Source organism: Melanerpes formicivorus, unplaced genomic scaffold, assembly GCF_026170545.1.
Source record: "Melanerpes formicivorus ecotype bairdi unplaced genomic scaffold, bMelFor1.0.p_v2 SCAF_174, whole genome shotgun sequence".
NCBI classification, from domain to species: domain Eukaryota; kingdom Metazoa; phylum Chordata; class Aves; order Piciformes; family Picidae; genus Melanerpes; species Melanerpes formicivorus.
The window spans coordinates 428,069-443,918 of NW_027142526.1; the positions used below are offsets into that span (position 1 = coordinate 428,069).

General features: G+C 52.9%; 1 protein-coding gene across 4 annotated transcripts in view; it reads right to left on the minus strand.

Annotated features, from left to right (window-relative positions):
- Nucleotides 1-15,850, minus strand: part of LOC137457367 (dedicator of cytokinesis protein 11-like) — a 126,463-nt gene that overhangs the window by 51,594 nt on the left and 59,019 nt on the right. For all 4 annotated transcript variants that reach the window (XM_068169268.1, XM_068169266.1, XM_068169267.1 and 1 more), the window contains exons 21-30: nt 15,064-15,185; nt 14,561-14,647; nt 13,390-13,479; nt 11,661-11,779; nt 7,256-7,325; nt 6,999-7,124; nt 6,382-6,453; nt 3,970-4,116; nt 2,759-2,842; nt 1,642-1,753 (exon numbers count right to left, since the gene is read on the minus strand). In XM_068169268.1, coding sequence (XP_068025369.1) covers nt 1,642-1,753; nt 2,759-2,842; nt 3,970-4,116; nt 6,382-6,453; nt 6,999-7,124; nt 7,256-7,325; nt 11,661-11,779; nt 13,390-13,479; nt 14,561-14,647; nt 15,064-15,185 — 1,029 coding nt within the window. The remainder of the gene's footprint in view (nt 1-1,641; nt 1,754-2,758; nt 2,843-3,969; nt 4,117-6,381; nt 6,454-6,998; nt 7,125-7,255; nt 7,326-11,660; nt 11,780-13,389; nt 13,480-14,560; nt 14,648-15,063; nt 15,186-15,850) is intronic.

The window sequence follows — 15,850 nt, forward strand, 5'->3', positions numbered from 1 at the left end:
TGCAGAACCTGGCACTTGGATGTGTTCAATCTCCTGCCCTTGGAGTCTGCCCATCTCTCCAGCCTGTCGAGGTCCCTCTGCAGAGCCTCTCAACCCTCCAGCAGATCAACTCCTGCCCCCAGCTTGCTGTCATCTGCAAATTTACTGATGATGGACTCAATGCCCTCATCCAGATCATCAATGAAGATGTTAAAGAGCACAGGGCCCAGCACTGATCCCTGGGGCACACCACTGGTGCCTGGCTGCCAGCTGGCTGTGGCACCATTCACCACCACTCTCTGGGCTCAGCCTCCAGCCAGTTCCTAACCCAGCTCAGAGAGCTGCTGTCCAAGCCAGGGGCTGACAGCTTGGCCAAGAGTTTGCTGTGGGGGACAGTGTCAAAGGCCTTGCTGCAGTCCAGGCAGACCACATCCACAGCCTGCCCCACATCCACCAGGCAGTCACCTGGGCATGGAAGGAGATCAGGTTGGTCAGGCAGGACCTGCCCTTCCTAACTCCATGCTGGCTGGGCCTGATCCCTTGGCCATCCTGTAAGTGCTGTGTGATTGCACTCAGGATGACCTGTTCCATGATCTTGCCTGGCACTGAGGTCAGGCTGACAGGCCTGGAATTCCCTGGCTCCTCCTCCCAGCCCTTCTTGTGGATGGGCACCACCTTGGCCAGCTTCCAGTCACCTGGGAACTCTCCAGTGAGCCAGGACTGCTGGAAAATGATGGAGAGCAGCCTGGCCAGCTCCTCTGCCAGCTCTCTCAGCAGGGCAGCCTGTAGCCTGTCCTGGTGCCTGTTGTTCTATATATGCATTTCTGCATATATTTGTAAATAGCATTCATTTAGCCTCCAATTCTGTGCAAGCTGATTTACTTCTTTTAGTCCCTTGGGGGTCAAATACCTTTCTGTCCTTGAGCCCTGGGCAGCTTGTGGCTCAAACTGAGCACACCAGGGCATAACTTTGTGTGACACTGTCATGGTTTGAGGTGGATGCCTTTTTACAAAAAGCCAGCCTGAGTCCTCCAGGAGGAGCAGAAAGGTCCAGGGGAGGGACTGGCAAATTGAACCTTTGTTCCTCAGTCCCATGACCCTGCTATCTCCTCACAACTTGGCAGCAAGGCCAACTTGCTGCTTCTTTCCCTCCCTCCTGCTGGCTCTCTGGAGGGAGTACCTTGCCTGGTAACCCATGGGGGAGTAGGGCCTGGTTATGACTAATTTTTACTGTGCAGTCTTGGTCTGTTTAGGCCTAATTCCAGGGGCCAAGGGGAGGCGGTTTCAGGCCTGGCCAGCCTGAATCCAGCCTAGCAATGGGGGGAAAGAAAGCCCTGGGGTGTATGTTAAACCCCAGGTGGGGAAAAAAGGATCTGTCCTGTGGTTTATTCTGGTTGGGGGGGGGGGGTGGTTGGTAGGTTGTTTTATGTATCCTGTCTATATATTAGGTGTTAGGGATTTATGTACTCTGCATTTTCCTGTATATTTTTGAATATAATTCTGTATTTCTTTCCAATTCAATGAGAACCTCTTGATTTTACTTCCTTTGGAGAGTAAAATCATTTCTGTCTGCTCTTTAAACTAAGACAGACACCAAACCAGATTCATCTGGCCAGAAGCCATGAAGACTAATAGACCACAAGTGCCTTGAAAAGGACATACCTTGAACTCTCTGCAGCTTGGTTTTGGCAAAGGTCATTGGTAAGTTCAGAGGAATGTAGTGCTCATGATTGCAGATTGTTTGAAGAAATTCAAACTTGTACTCAACCAGCAGCTGTAGTTAGAAAGAAAACCAAACAAAGAAGACAAACAGAAATTGTGTTTACAGTTTGACTCGTTGGCTTCCAGTTCCCTGTGCAAGGATTGGGGAATCAGAACAGCATTTGGTGTAACTCAGTAATCCTCAGCAAAGCTTTGTGCTGTTCCCCACAAGGGTCAGTGTCAGAGGCTGTCACTTGGGACTTCTTCACCTTTTTCATCCAGACTGTTAACCAATCTCTCCTTTAGTTCTGATTCTTTCTGTGGTTTTAAGCCTTAGCTGCAGATAGGCTCCTGGCCTGGACAGAGAGGTCTCTGCCTCCAGAAGACTCTTGCAGGAACAGTGTCTAAAAGGCCTCCATGAGTCACATAAAATCATCATTACAGAGATTTTGCTGTAGTGTGATGGTTTAACCACCCGACATCAACAAAGAGCTCAGCTGAGCCCAGCTGGAGAAGCCAGTGGAGCTGTTTTACAAGCAATAATGGAAGGCAATCAATATCTACAAGACAGACAGCATTTGCAAGAGATCAAGAATACAAGAACTCACAGGAAAGAAACCACACAGAAAACCTGCTGGAGGATTCCACTGCGGGTGCCCCCCAAGCTCTCTCCCTCCCCTCCCCCTCTGGTTAATTAGAAGAAAAGAGAAAAGGAAAAAAATACTAGGGGCATTTCAGTTAGCTCAAGGCTGTGTTAAGAAGTTAGTTTTGCTTCTCTGAGGGTTGGATAGATAAAAGAGGTCTCCCTCTCTGTCCAAGGGCAACACGCACGCCAAGAGACAGACAGAAGCCAGAGTGCCTAAGAGAAAGGAACGTGAGAGGTATTTGCTATGGCACATCTCACAGCTGGCCAATGACATTTGTTTAGAATTAATCTTTGTTCACCTTTTGCACCAAGACTGCTCAGCTAGAGAACTCTGCAGCTGTCCTTTCTTAAAGGCACAGCCTAACTGTCACAGCTTGGGATGATGAGGATATGTGCAATCACGAACCACCTTTCAAGAAGCAGACTGCTTACCTTAGGGTCTTTTGGGCTGAATCCAGAAATGTAATCATTTATCAAGTTAAAAACAAATCCTCTGTCCATAAAGGTCAAACAACGCTGGAGGAAACAACAGCAACATGTGACCCACCAGTCAAAACAAAAGCAGCCACCCTAAACCATCTCCATGCCACCCTCCTGCCAGCAGCCAGGCTTGATCCTCCAGGCTGCTGTTGACTTTCCAAAATACACCTGATCCTGTCTCTCTGAAGTTATTTCATTCACAGACTCACAGAATGGTTTAGATTGAATGATCCTTAAAGCTCATCCAGCTCCAACCCCCTGCCATGGGCAGGGAACCCTCCCACCAGCACAGGCTGCTCAAGGCCTCATCCAGCCTGGCCTTCAACACCTCCAGGCAGGAGGCAGCCACAGCCTCCCTGGGCAGCCTGTGCCAGAGTCTCCCCAGCCTCACTTTCAAGAGTTTCTTCTTCATCTCCAGGCTCAATCTCTCCTCTCCCAACTCAAAGCCATTGTTCCTCAGCCTGGCACTCCCAGCCCTTGTCACAAGTCCCTCCCCAGCTCTCCTGGAGCCCTTCAGGTCCTGGCAGGCTGCTCTGAGGTCTCCCTGGAGCCTTCTCTTCTCCAGGCTGCACAGCCCCAACTCTCCCAGCCTGGCCCCACAGGGGAGGTTCTGCAGCCTCTGCTCATCTTGGTGGCCTCCTCTGGAGCCTCTCCAGCAGCTCCAGGTCCTTCTTGTGCTGGGGGCCCAGAACTGGAGGCAGTGCTGCAGATGGGGTCTGAGGGGAGCAGAGCAGAGGGGCAGAATCCCCTCCCTGTGCTGCTGCTCTCCCTGCTTTCCTGCAGGAGAGGATTCAGCTGCCTGCTGGGCTGCCAGTGACCACTGCCAGCAATGTGTGCACTCTGGATGATCTCACTTCAGTCTCCAGTGTGCAACAGAAATACTTAGAATGAAAGAAGATGTATTTCTTCTTACGTCCTGGACAGCTGCTAGGCAGGGCAGCAAACTAGATAATACATAGAGCATGCCAGCCTCTCTCTTGGAAAAGAGGAAAGCCCTTTCCCAGCAAAGCTCCAGAGTTCTCATCATTGCAGACACCAGAGAGATGTCCAAGTACAAACACATTTGTTTGCTTGCTGCTTATTTCTAACTGCTTGGATTTTGTTGTTCGGTTTGGCTTTGTTTTCTCTGATAAAAGCCTGGGTGAAGGAAAGAAAGTGCTGACCTTCAGGAAGTTGGCCAAGCTGAAGTTGACATTTCTGGACTCTTCAGGGATCTCGTTGTAGCGAATGGTGACATGAGGAATGATGGCCAGCAGCAGGGAATGCAGGGCGTGCTGGTAGGAGTCAGGGAAGCGCTGGGCTCGGGGCAGCTGAAACCAAAATGCACATCCCACACTCAAGAGCTGCAGGCTAGCAGCTGGAAAGGGCCAGGCACAAGGTCCTGTTACCATTTGTTTGTGTTTCCTAATCAAATACTGGCATGCAGAAAGCACTGGTGGAAACTGTGGCAGCTAGGGACAGAAGAGGAGGCTGCAGGAGCCAGGAGGAGACCTGGAATTTTCAAATTAGCCTTGAGAATGAAGAGGGAAAGGAGGAAAAAGTGAAGGGGGGAAGGAAAAATCTGGCTAGTTAGAATAGAATAGAATAGAACAGAACAGAATAGGATAGGATAGGATAGGATAGGATAGGATAGGATAGGATAGGATAGGATAGGATAGGATAGGATAGGATAGGATAGGATAGGATAGACCAGGTTGTAAACGACCTTTGAGATCATGAAGTTCAACCTATCACCCAACACCATCTGATCAACCATGGCACCAAGCACCCCATCCAGTCTCTTCCTAAACACCTCCAGTGATGGTGACTCCAACACCTCCCTGGGCAGCACATTCCAATGGCTAACAACTCTTTCTGTATGAAGAATTTCTTCCTAACATCCAACCTAAACCTCCCCTGGCACAGCTTGAGACTGTGTCCTCTTGTTCTGGTGCTGGGGGCCTGAGAAAACAGATGAGCCCCCACCTGGCTACAACCTCCCTTCAGGAAGTTGGAGAGAGCAAGAAGGTCTCCCCTGAGCCTCCTCTTCTCCAGGCTAAGCAACCCCAGCTCCCTCAGCCTCTCCTCACAGGGCTGTGCTCCAGACCCCTCCCCAGCTTTGTTGCCCTTCTCTGGACACCTTCCAGCAGCTCAACATCTTTCCTAAACTGAGGAGCTCAGAACTGGACACAGGACTCAAGGTGTGGCCTAACCAGTGCTGAGCACAGGGCAGGATGAGCTCCCTGCTCCTGCTGGCCACACTGTTCCTGATGCAGGCCAGGATGCCCTTGGCCCTCCTGGCTGCCTGGGCACACTGCAGGCTCATGTTCAGCCTACTATCACCCAGTACCGCCAGGTCCCTCTCTGCCTGGCTGCTCTCAGCCACTCTGACCCCAGCCTGTAGCACTGCCTGGGGTTGCTGTGGCCAATGTGCAGAACCCAGCACTCAGAGGTACCTACAAAACATACATGAGTGCCTGTCGAGTAGGATTTATAGCTACATCATACATGTCACAGATACAATGGCAGGGGTTTGTGTTTGAAATCTTCAGGGATGTGTTTGGCACAGAATGCACAGGTTGGAAGGAACCTCTGGAGATCATCCAGTCCAACCCCACTGCCAGGGCAGGGTCACCCAGGGCAGGGCACACAGAACACATCCAGGGGGGATGGAAAGTCTCCAGAGCAGGAGACTCCACAACCTCTCTGGGCAGCCTGCCCCAGGGCTCAGCACCCTCACAGGGACAAAGTTTTCCCTCTTGTTCCCATGGTACCTCCTCTGCTTCAGCTTGCCCCCAGTGCCCCTTGGCCTGTCCTTGGATGTCCCTGGCTCTCTCTTCCCCGCACTCATCTCCACACTCATTTATAAACCAAATGTGGAGCTCTGGAAATGTGTTTTGGGGTGGGCTTGGAAAATCTAGGCTGGAGGTTAGGAAGAAGTTCTATACAGAGAGAGAGATTGCCCATTGGAATGTGCTGCCTGGGGAGGTGGTGGAGTCACCATCACTGCAGGTGTTCAGGAGGAGACTTGATGGGGTGCTTGGTGCCATGGGTGAGTTGATTAGGTGGTGTTGGGTGATAGGTTGGACGCCATGATCTTGAAGGTCTCTTCCAGCCTGGTTTGTTCTAATTCTAATTCTAATTCTAATTCTAATTCTAATTCTAATTCTAATTCTAATTCTAATTCTAATTCTAATTCTAATTCTAATTCTAATTCTAATTCTAATTCTAATAATTCTAATTCTAATCAGTGTTCATCCTGATGGTCATTTTTGGATCACAGAATTGTCAGGGTTGGAAGGGACCTCAAGGATGATCCAATTCCCACCCCCCCATCATGGGCAGGGACACTTGCCACTAGATCAGGTTGCCCAGAGCCACATCCAGCCTGGATCTAGCTGAGTACCTCACCTCAGCTGTACTGCAATGGATGGAAGTGTGCTGCTGGGGCAGAAGGCAGAGCCAGAGCACCACAGATTATTTAGTTGCAGTTGCTTCGGGAAAAAAGCAAAAGTTTCCCACAATCTCTCGAAACATCTTTTGGAGGAGAGTTTGTGATGGCTCTGGAATGCAGCACTCAAGCAGTTTGCTTTTACCTTGATTTTGTTTTCTTCCAGCAAATACATTGCCATCGACTTTGCCAGTGCTTCGAAGAAAAACCAGGAGTGCTAAGAAAGAGAAGAAGGCAAATTGTTGTTATCTCAGCAGGATTCAAGGTGCTTGGCTGTGTGGGGCAGCAGCAGTGTGGGAGGGAGGGCATTTTGTAAGCACAGCTGTGTTTGCACACCTTGGCATGGCTGTCTTTGCTACCTGGAGGAGTCCTGCCAGGCTTGGGGTGGGAAGGGCTCCATGCCCTCTGTATCCCAGTGCACCCTGCAGGGAGCCACCAGAGTCTGGGTGCAAGTCCTGAGAAACTCAGCCTGCCTCCTCTGAGACAGCCATCAGGCATGGCCAGAAGAAAATGGATAAAACTGGCAAAGAGAAAATTCCTTTGCAGTGTCCTGCCATGAGCCACAGCACAGTCAGGCCTCCTGCAAGGACTCATCTCTGTTGTAAGGGGAGAACCTCAAGCATATGTATGGCCCAAGCTGCCCTCGGAGCTTTGCTCCTGTGGCAGGTTTGGATAGGTCAAAGTCATGAGCTTTAAAGTTAGACACCTCCCCTCCCTTTATTCCCCTCCACCCTTGGCAGTCAAACCCTGCCAGCACTTCACCTTGAGCAGCTTATTGATGGCCAGAAAATCTGCTGACTGCTTCAGGATGGTGGCCATGGCAAGCACCAGGATCTCGTGGGTCATCTTTGCCTGGGTGGCACTGGGTTTCTCAGCTCGGAAGACATACTGGGGCAAGAGGAACAGTGTCAGCAGTGCACCAGCTGCCAGCAGTGTGCCAGCTGCCAGCAGTGTGCCAGCTGCCAGCAGTGTGCCAGCTGCCAGCAGGCAGTCCCATGGAGGGGGGGGTCACGACTGACCTTTATGAAGGAGCGCAAGTAGTGGTCTAGACCTTCTTCGTGGCACTTGGACACAATGTGCAGAAGAACCCTGGCAAGAAATGTGGTTGGTGTTCAGCATGCAGTGCAAGGGTAATTTCCCCCAGCTCACAAAAGCAGGCACCATCTGTGGCCTGCCCTGCTCATCCCCAAAGGCCTGAGACCTGCTACAGATGGCTTCACAGGGAGCCAGCAGCCCTCCCAGCTCCTGTGGCTGCAGCAGCCTTGCTACACTCAGAGCTGAGGTGGCCAAAGCCTCCTCTTCACTCTGGTGCTGGACTAGCTGCCAGCCAGACCAGCTGCCTTCATTGTTCTTTGCTTTCTGCACACAAAGATGATGTGGAGCTCTGTGCATGGCAGGATCAAAGCCTGCTGCCACTTCAATTCCTGATGCAGTGAGCATTAGACACCTGGACAAGGCTCAGGTCTTAGATAAATCAAATCCACAACTACTCAGTTAGCCAACCCTACACCCAGTTCTTTATGGCTAAACCTACAGAGCTTCTGTGAGGTGAACCAGCCCACTTTTCCCTCCTGCACAAGCTACACCACCCACTCCCTGCAGCTCATTATGTGTGGAGCTCTTTCCTGATGGTAATCCAAGTGCCAGCGAGCAACCACACCGCTCCATCAAGTCTGCCAAACGAGCACACACCCTGCAAAATCTCTGCTGAGAAGTGGGAACAAATTTCCCCCCCATTGTTGTTATCCTCTGACACCTGAATCCCCTGAATTAATTAATTCTGGAAAGCTCTTTTGAACTGCATTTCCACTATAAGTTCCTTGCTGCATGCACTGGATGGATGCCAGACTCTTGCCTTGCAGCTGACTGGGGCCAGGCAAACCCTGGGTAACCTGCCAGCTCCTCTGGATGCACTGCAGGTGGCTGATGAAGACAGAAAGGGCCTGGTTTCTCCAGCCAAGAGTGGGGATTTACATTCCAGTCCCAGCCAGAGGGAACAACAAACTATTGCACATTGTCACAAATGTCACAGGCCAAAGCACGGGGAGGAGCTTACAAACCATCGATCAGATGAAGTGGGGGTTTAAAGTGCACTCTGAAAGTCTAGAGGAGAAAACAGTCAGCAAGCAGAAGGCTGTTGACAAGCTGAGAGGCACCAGGCCAGGACAAGCTTTAGAAAAACGTCTGCCAGTGAAGGTGGGAGCTGGATACCCAGCACAGAGCCAGGGGCACTTTTCCCTCTGCCGTTGCCCTCTGGGGAGCCAAGCAGACTGGGGTTACAGTGCAGAGAAGTCTCCACAACCTGCAGCACATGGCACAGGACTGTGACTGCAGCTGCCTCCAGAACCCTGGGGCACCAGAGCTCAGGCCCTGCATCTCTGGGGCATTAGAGCTCAGTCTCCAGCCTCTGGTTTCATGGCAGTGAGAGGCTGCTGGTAGCCTGATGCATGGTACCTCCTGAGGTGAGGGAAGATCCCACAGACTGGCATCTGGTATTGCCCTTTGCACTGCAGCATGTCACAGACAAAGCACCATGGGAGAAGGAAGGTGGAGACTCATAGAATCAAAGAGCGGGTTGGGTTGGAACAGACCTTAAAAATCATCCAGTTCCAAGCCCCTGCCATGGGCAGGGACCCCTCCCACCAGCACAGGCTGCTCAAGGCCTCATCCAGCCTGGCCTTCAACACCTCCAGGCAGGAGGCAGCCACAGCCTCCCTGGGCAGCCTGTGCCAGAGTCTCCCCAGCCTCACTCTCAAGAGTTTCTTGTTCATCTCCAGGCTCAGTCTCCCCTCTCCCAGCTCAAAGCCATTGTTCCTCATCCTGGCACTCCCAGCCCTTGTCACAAGTCCCTCCCCAGCTCTCCTGGAGCCCTTCAGGTCCTGGCAGGCTGCTCTGAGGTCTGCCTGGAGCCTTCTCTTCTCCAGGCTGCACAGCCCCAACTCTCCCAGCCTGGCCCCACAGGGGAGGTTCTCCAGCCCTCTGATTAGGGCTGTGCCCAGAGAGTGGTGGTGAACAGTGTCACATCCAGCTGGCAGCCAGGCACCAATGGTGTGCCCCAGGGATCAGTGCTGGGCCCCATCCTGTTCAATATCTGGAGGAGGGCAGTGAGTCCATCATCAGTAAATTTGCAGATGACACCAAGCTGGGGGCAGGAGTTGATCTCTTAGAGGGTAGGAGAGGCTCTGCAGAGGGACCTTGCCAGGCTGGACAGGTGGGCAGAGTCCAACAGGATGGCATTCAACAAGTCCAAGTGCCAGGTCCTGCACACTGGCCACAACAACCCCATGCAGAGCTACAGGCTGGGAACAGAGTGGCTGAGAGCAGCCAGGCAGAGAGGGACCTGGCAGTATTGGGTGATAGTAGGCTGAACATGAGCCTGCAGTGTGCCCAGGCAGCCAGGAGGGCCAAGGGCATCCTGGCCTGCATCAGGAACAGTGTGGCCAGCAGGAGGAAGGAAGTCATTGTGCCCTGTGCTCAGCACTGGTTAGGCCACACCTTGAGTCCTGTGTCCAGTTCTGGGCCCCTCAGTTTAGGATGGACATTGAGAGACTTGAAGGTGTTCAGAGAAGGGCAATGAGGCTGGGGAGGGGTCTGGAGCACAGCCCTGTGAGGAGAGGCTGAGGGAGCTGGGGTTGCTTAGCCTGGAGAAGAGGAGGCTCAGGGGAGACCTTCTTGCTCTCTCCAACTTCCTGAAGGAAGGTTGTAGCCAGGTGGGGGTTGGTCTCTTCTGCCAGGCCCCCAGCACCAGAACAAGAGGACACAGTCTCAAGCTGTGCCAGGGGAGGTTTAGGCTGGAGGTGAGGAGAAAGTTCTTCACTGAGAGAGTCATTGGTCATTGGAATGTGCTGCCCAGGGAGGTGGTGGAGTCCCCATCCCTGCAGGTGTTTAAAAAGGGATTGGATGTGGCACTTGGAGCCATGGTTTAGTTATCAGGAGGTGTTGGGTGAGAGGTAGGAATCGATGATCTCAAGGGTCTTTTCCAAGCTTATTGATTCTATGATTCTATGATCATCTTGGTGGCCTCCTCTGGAGCCTCTCCAGCAGCTCCAGGTCCTTCTTGTGCTGGGGGCCCAGAGCTGGAGGCAGTGCTGCAGGTGGGCTCTGAAAAGTGCAGAGCAGAGGGGCAGAATCCCCTCCCTGTGCTGCTGCTCTCCCTGCTCTGGATGCTGCCATCAGTTCAGGAGTGTTCAAAGCCGGGCAGGGAAGGTGCTTTGCACCTTTTGCTCCCTCTGGGCCATGCACAAAGCCTGTACACAGCAGAAGCTTCCTGCAGAGCCCAGGCCCTGGTCGGTGCTGCCCTCTTGGGGCTGCGGGCACGGCCCAGCACGGCCACACAAACCACCCACTCCTGCCCAGGTATTCCGGGCCAGCAGCAGTGTAGAGGCTCTGGCTGCAGGGCAGCACAGCCAGCCCGTGGGGACTTGGAGCAGAGCTGCTGAGTCAGGGCACTGGGATGAGACAAGGGCATTGCTCCTGCTGGGAATCAAAGAGTCACAGAATAGTAGAGGTTGGAAGGGACCTCCAGAGGTGATCCAGTCCAACCCCCCTGCCAGAGCAGGAGCACCCAGGCCAGGTCACACATCCAGAGAAGGAGACTCCACAACCTCTCTGGGCAGCCTGCTCCACATCTGCTGCCTGCAGCTGGGACGTGCCCCAGTACTCTGGAGGTTTTCATGCCCCCTCACTGCAGGGAGGACATTGAGGGGCTGGAGCATATCCAGAGAGGGGCAATGAGGCTGGAGAAGGGCCTGGAGCACCTGGCCCAGAAGGAGCACCTGAGGGAGCTGGGGTTGAGAAGAGGAGGCTGAGGGAGGCCTCATTTCTCTCTATGACTCCATGAAGGGAGGTTGGAGTGAGGAGGGGACAGCCTCTGCTCCTTGGTGTCAAGCAAGAGGAGCAGGGAAAATGGTTGCAAGCTGCAGCAGAGCAGGCTCAGGCTTGGTGTCACAAAGTATTTCCGCGCTGAAAGGGATCTCAAACATTGGAAGAGGCTGCCCAGGGCAGTGCTGGAGTCACCACCCCTGGGGGGGTTCAAGCAGCTGTGGAGCTGGCACTTAGGGACATGGTTTAGTGCTGGGTTGAGAGTTGGACTGGATGAGCTTAGTGGTCTCTTCCAACCAGATGCATTCTGTGATGCTGTAACATCTCCTACAGCCACCCCCACCAGCAAGGCTGTTTCTGAAAACCAAACCAGCAGTATCCTTTAAGGTTGCTTTTTCCTCCCAGGACAAGGTCCCCACAAGGTACCATGCCACCCAGGCGTGCCAGCTGTGCCCCACAGCAGGATCAGAGGAGCAAGCAGCTGTGGACAGCCAACGCTGTCACTTGGCACCTCCTCCTGGGAAACCACACCCTGCTTTGCACTGTGGTTTGTGGCTTTGCATCTGCAAGTGAAGGAGAGCCAATGGTTTGCCAGCCACTCACATGGTGCAGTTGACAGCCACTTCATCTTCCTGGCTCACGTTGGTAAGGACTCTAAAGAGTTGCACAAGAATTACAGGTAGAAACTGAATCATTACTTGGATCTCCATGGCGTGCAAACACTAAAATAGATGTTCAAAACACAGACACTTTTAGTCCAACGTTCTGCAGATGTTAAAACACTTACAGTCCACACACACATCTCTGTGACATTAAGCAAATGCTTCAGGGTGTGGGCTCCAGCCTGCCGGAGGACAGGACAACTTGGCCCCCTAGCAGTGCTCCCCTGCCTGCCTTCCAGCTGACAGATCTCAAGCTGCATGCCTTCAGGGGAGCAACATCAATCACTCATGGCAGGGATTAATTCTCCTCTCAGATGTGCTCAGGCAGCTAGGACCTAACTGGAGGTCAGGTGCTAGGATTTCACCTTAATAACCCAGAATTTAAGGCTGAAGTTTTGTTCTGAAGCCTTTGAGTTGCTTGTGACAGTTTTCTGAAGTGACCAAGTCTCATTTTCTCCAGTGCCTTTGGAGCATGGAAACCCAATGGCTGGTGACTCACAGGAAGACTTTCAGTACTCCTAAGGTTGGAAGGGACCTCAAAGATCATCGAGTCCAACCTGTCACCACAGACCTCCTGACTAGAGCAGGGAGGACACCACTGCCCACTGCAGGCTTGAACTCACGACCTTCCCATTAAGGGCCTTGTGCGCTATCAACTGAGCCACCTGTCCCCCAAGAGAACAGCTTGCTATTGGAAATGAGGTTTAAGTGACTTGGTGAAGGTCAAGATCACCTGGTCCCACCCACCCCACAGACCTCTTGTGCCTGAATCTCACAGCATGAGTCCAGGGAATTTCATTTTCAGTTTTCGAACCTGCAGATCTAATGACAGGTTCTCAAATCCGTGTCTAATTATTTAAATGACTGAAATAATTGAGCTGGTAGTGGTAAGGAGGCCCCACTGGTAGCTGGCCTGTAAATGTCTCCCTGTATGCAGGCTGCAGTGGGCAGGGCTGGGAGCTACCCGGCCCCCGGACAAAATGCTCACAACACAGCAGCTGCTCTCTTAGTGCTTGGCTTCAAAACTTGCCAGTTTGAAAACTTCTTAAGATATTTGTACATGACCTGAAACACACCCAGCACCTCTGTGGTGATGTATCTCCACCACTGGAAGCAGAGCTGTTGCTACAGCAGCGCTCCCCAAACCAGAAACAGAGACAGCAAACAGCCAAGAAACAGATTCCCTGCAGGAGCCTCTGCTGGACCTGCTCCAAGGTCCTTACTCACGCCTCAGCAACTGCCAAACAGCTGGGTCTGGGTCACAGGTCATCTGTGGTCAAATTTAACTGACTGATAATCTCAGATCCTTTTCAGATGGAAATAAATAAATAAACCCCTGCTTTGAATGGATAAACCTGGAAACAAGAAACTCTGCTATGGGTTCAAAGGTTTGAATCAGTTCTAGGGCAAGAGAGGAGGCATGTGAGGCCACCAGGAGGAGGCTTTGCCGTGAGCACCACACAGCCCTGCTGACGGCTTTGTTCTTCTGCTGTGAAAGGCAGCGGGGAGCAGCAGCCAGCCAGCAGCTGTGTCAGTAAGCACAGGTAAGAGCATGCCCAGTGCCCTGCTGCCAGTGCTGCAGCAGGTGTGCATTCCTGCAGGGCAGGGGTCTGGCTAGTCACTGATGGTCTGTGAAAACACAAAGATGGCCACCAACAGGCACTGTTCACCTTCAGGTATTTAACAAGCTCTCCTGGGACCTCCTTAGCTCCCGCCTGCACCAGCTGGCAGTACTGGAAGAATTTGTGCAAGTGCATGTCCTGGAAGAGACAAACAAGTTCAGTGCAGCAGCTGCAGTATTTGTCAGCCCCTGCTCTGCAGCTAACACTCAAAATTCTGCTGACTGACCTCTGGCAGCTGGCCATGTCCCTGGCAAAGCCCCGTCTCACTACCAGTGGTCCCCAGACTGCCATTTCCCAGCACTACAGTGCTGCCACCTGTCTTTTCCAACGGACCGAGCCACTGCCCAGCCCTTAGCTCCATCTAATCTTAAGGTGGAGCACAGAAGTCCCACAAGTGTTAGAGTTATCCTGTGGCTGCACTACGCCCAGCCCCAGTCCCCATCCAGCACTAGCCTGGAGAAGCGGCTGCAGCTCTGTGAGACTGCTTCACCCACCACCTGCTGCCAGACTCTCCTTCCCAATCCTCTCCCTCCTCCTCCTCGGTTAAACTGAATGACTGAGTTGTTTAACTCTAAAAAGCATCTGGGAATGTCGTTTGGTGGGGGGTGGAACCACTGTGATGCTCTCTGCGCTGTACAGAATCAATAAGACCCCAAAGCAGACTCAGCTGATGCCAAGAGCACGTTGCTGTGAATGAAGTGCAGCTGACTTCATGCAGCACAGGACAGGTCCACCACGAGCAGTGCTGACAGGTGGTGCCCCAGAGCGTGTGCTGCATGTCCATGAAGCCCAGGGAAGTCCATCACTACTATAAAGTGGCAGGACACATGAGGACATGGTAAACCAGCTGCTGTCAGTAAAGTCTGTTAGTGAAGTCTAATATCTGGGGAAGCCTCTCATTTGCACCAGCCCTTCTACTTACTGCATCAGCAAAGCAGCTCATTTGCTGCAGTGTTTCCCTGCTCTTGCCAGTTCCAGTGCAAGTGGCCATGAGAACATCAGCCTCCCCCTCGGGCTCACTGACCTATACAACTGTCTCATCACACCTAGCCAAAGCAGCAGATCCCTGCAAGTCAGCCCCAAACAGTATCTCAGTGCTCTACTGCAGACACAGCTACTTCTTTCCCACAGTGCCTGCAACACACCAGTGGAGGAGACACAGCAGTCTCCTCCTCTGCAGCTGTGCTGGAAGTCTTTGAGAGCAAAGTGCTTGACCTACCTGGGTGTAAATGGTTGAGTCCAAGTGGATTCTGATTTTGAACAACGGCTTTGCTCCATCCACCCATTTGGCATCCAGGCTGGGCTGCTGTGAACAGAAAGCACAGCAGTGAGGAGCTGGCACGTGCAGATGCCTGCTGCAGGCTGGGGGTCCCCAGCCAGCACACACAGCTGACTGCAGCCACAGCAGGGCAGAGGGCAGAGGGGCCCCGCGAGAGCGTGCCCGCAGAGCACGTGCCCACGCTCCTGACCCGTGCCCCCTGCAGCAGCCCGCTCCACCCTGCCACACCAATATCTTCTGTAACCTATGCAGCCATGGAAAGTGGAATTCACCATGTCCTGCCTCCCACCCCTGAGCACCTCGACCTTTAGGGGCTGCCCTGCAATAGGCATCTTCCCAGCAGAGCAGAGCGCCAGCGGAACCTCAGGCCTTAGGGTGGTACCAATAGCTCAGCTTTTCTCTCTTCCTTCCACATGTAAATGCATTTCAAATGGCCACCCTACCCTCCGTGCCTCGGTGTCTGCCAGGCTCAGGTAGGCAGGAGGCAGGTTGGCTGAAACTGGCAAATGCCGTTCCTGGCTGGCAATCCGTCCGTCCTTCAGCAAGGGCACCCAGGAGTATCCCACTGCAGAGGCAACCAGTGACAAACAGGCATACAGCTTTAGCTCAGGCTCCCAAGAGAGCTGGGTCTCAGCCTGAGAAGGTCTGACACACAGCTGTGCAGGCAGCTTCAGTGAGGCTGGGTTTGACCATGTCAGCCTCTGCCAGCCACCTGGTGACCTGGTGAGCAGTCATGGAATCAGAGGACTGTTTCTGTTGGAAAAGCCCTTTCAGCTCATCCAGTCCAACCATTCTCTAACTATACCAAGGCTGGGGCCAAACCATGGCCCTCAGTACCACATCTCTGCCCCTCTGAAACACCTCCAAGGATGGGGACTCAACCCATTCAAGCCCCTGGACAGCCTGTGCCAGGTTTTCAGAACCCTCTAAGGGAAGAATTTTCTTCTAATGTCCAACCTAAACCTCCCCTGGGACCATTTCCTCCCATCCTATCACTTGTTACTAGGGAGAAGAGACCAACCCCCACTTCACTGCAACCTCCTTTCAGGGAGCCGTAGAGAGCAATGAGATCTCCCTCAGGCTCCTCTTCTCCAGGCTAATCACCCCCAGGTCCCTCACCAGCCCTGCTCTCCAGACCCTTCCCCAGCAATGCTACCCTTCTTTGGATACCCTCCTGCATCTCAATGTCCTTCTTGGAGTTAATGGCCCAAAACTGAACCCAGGGCTCAC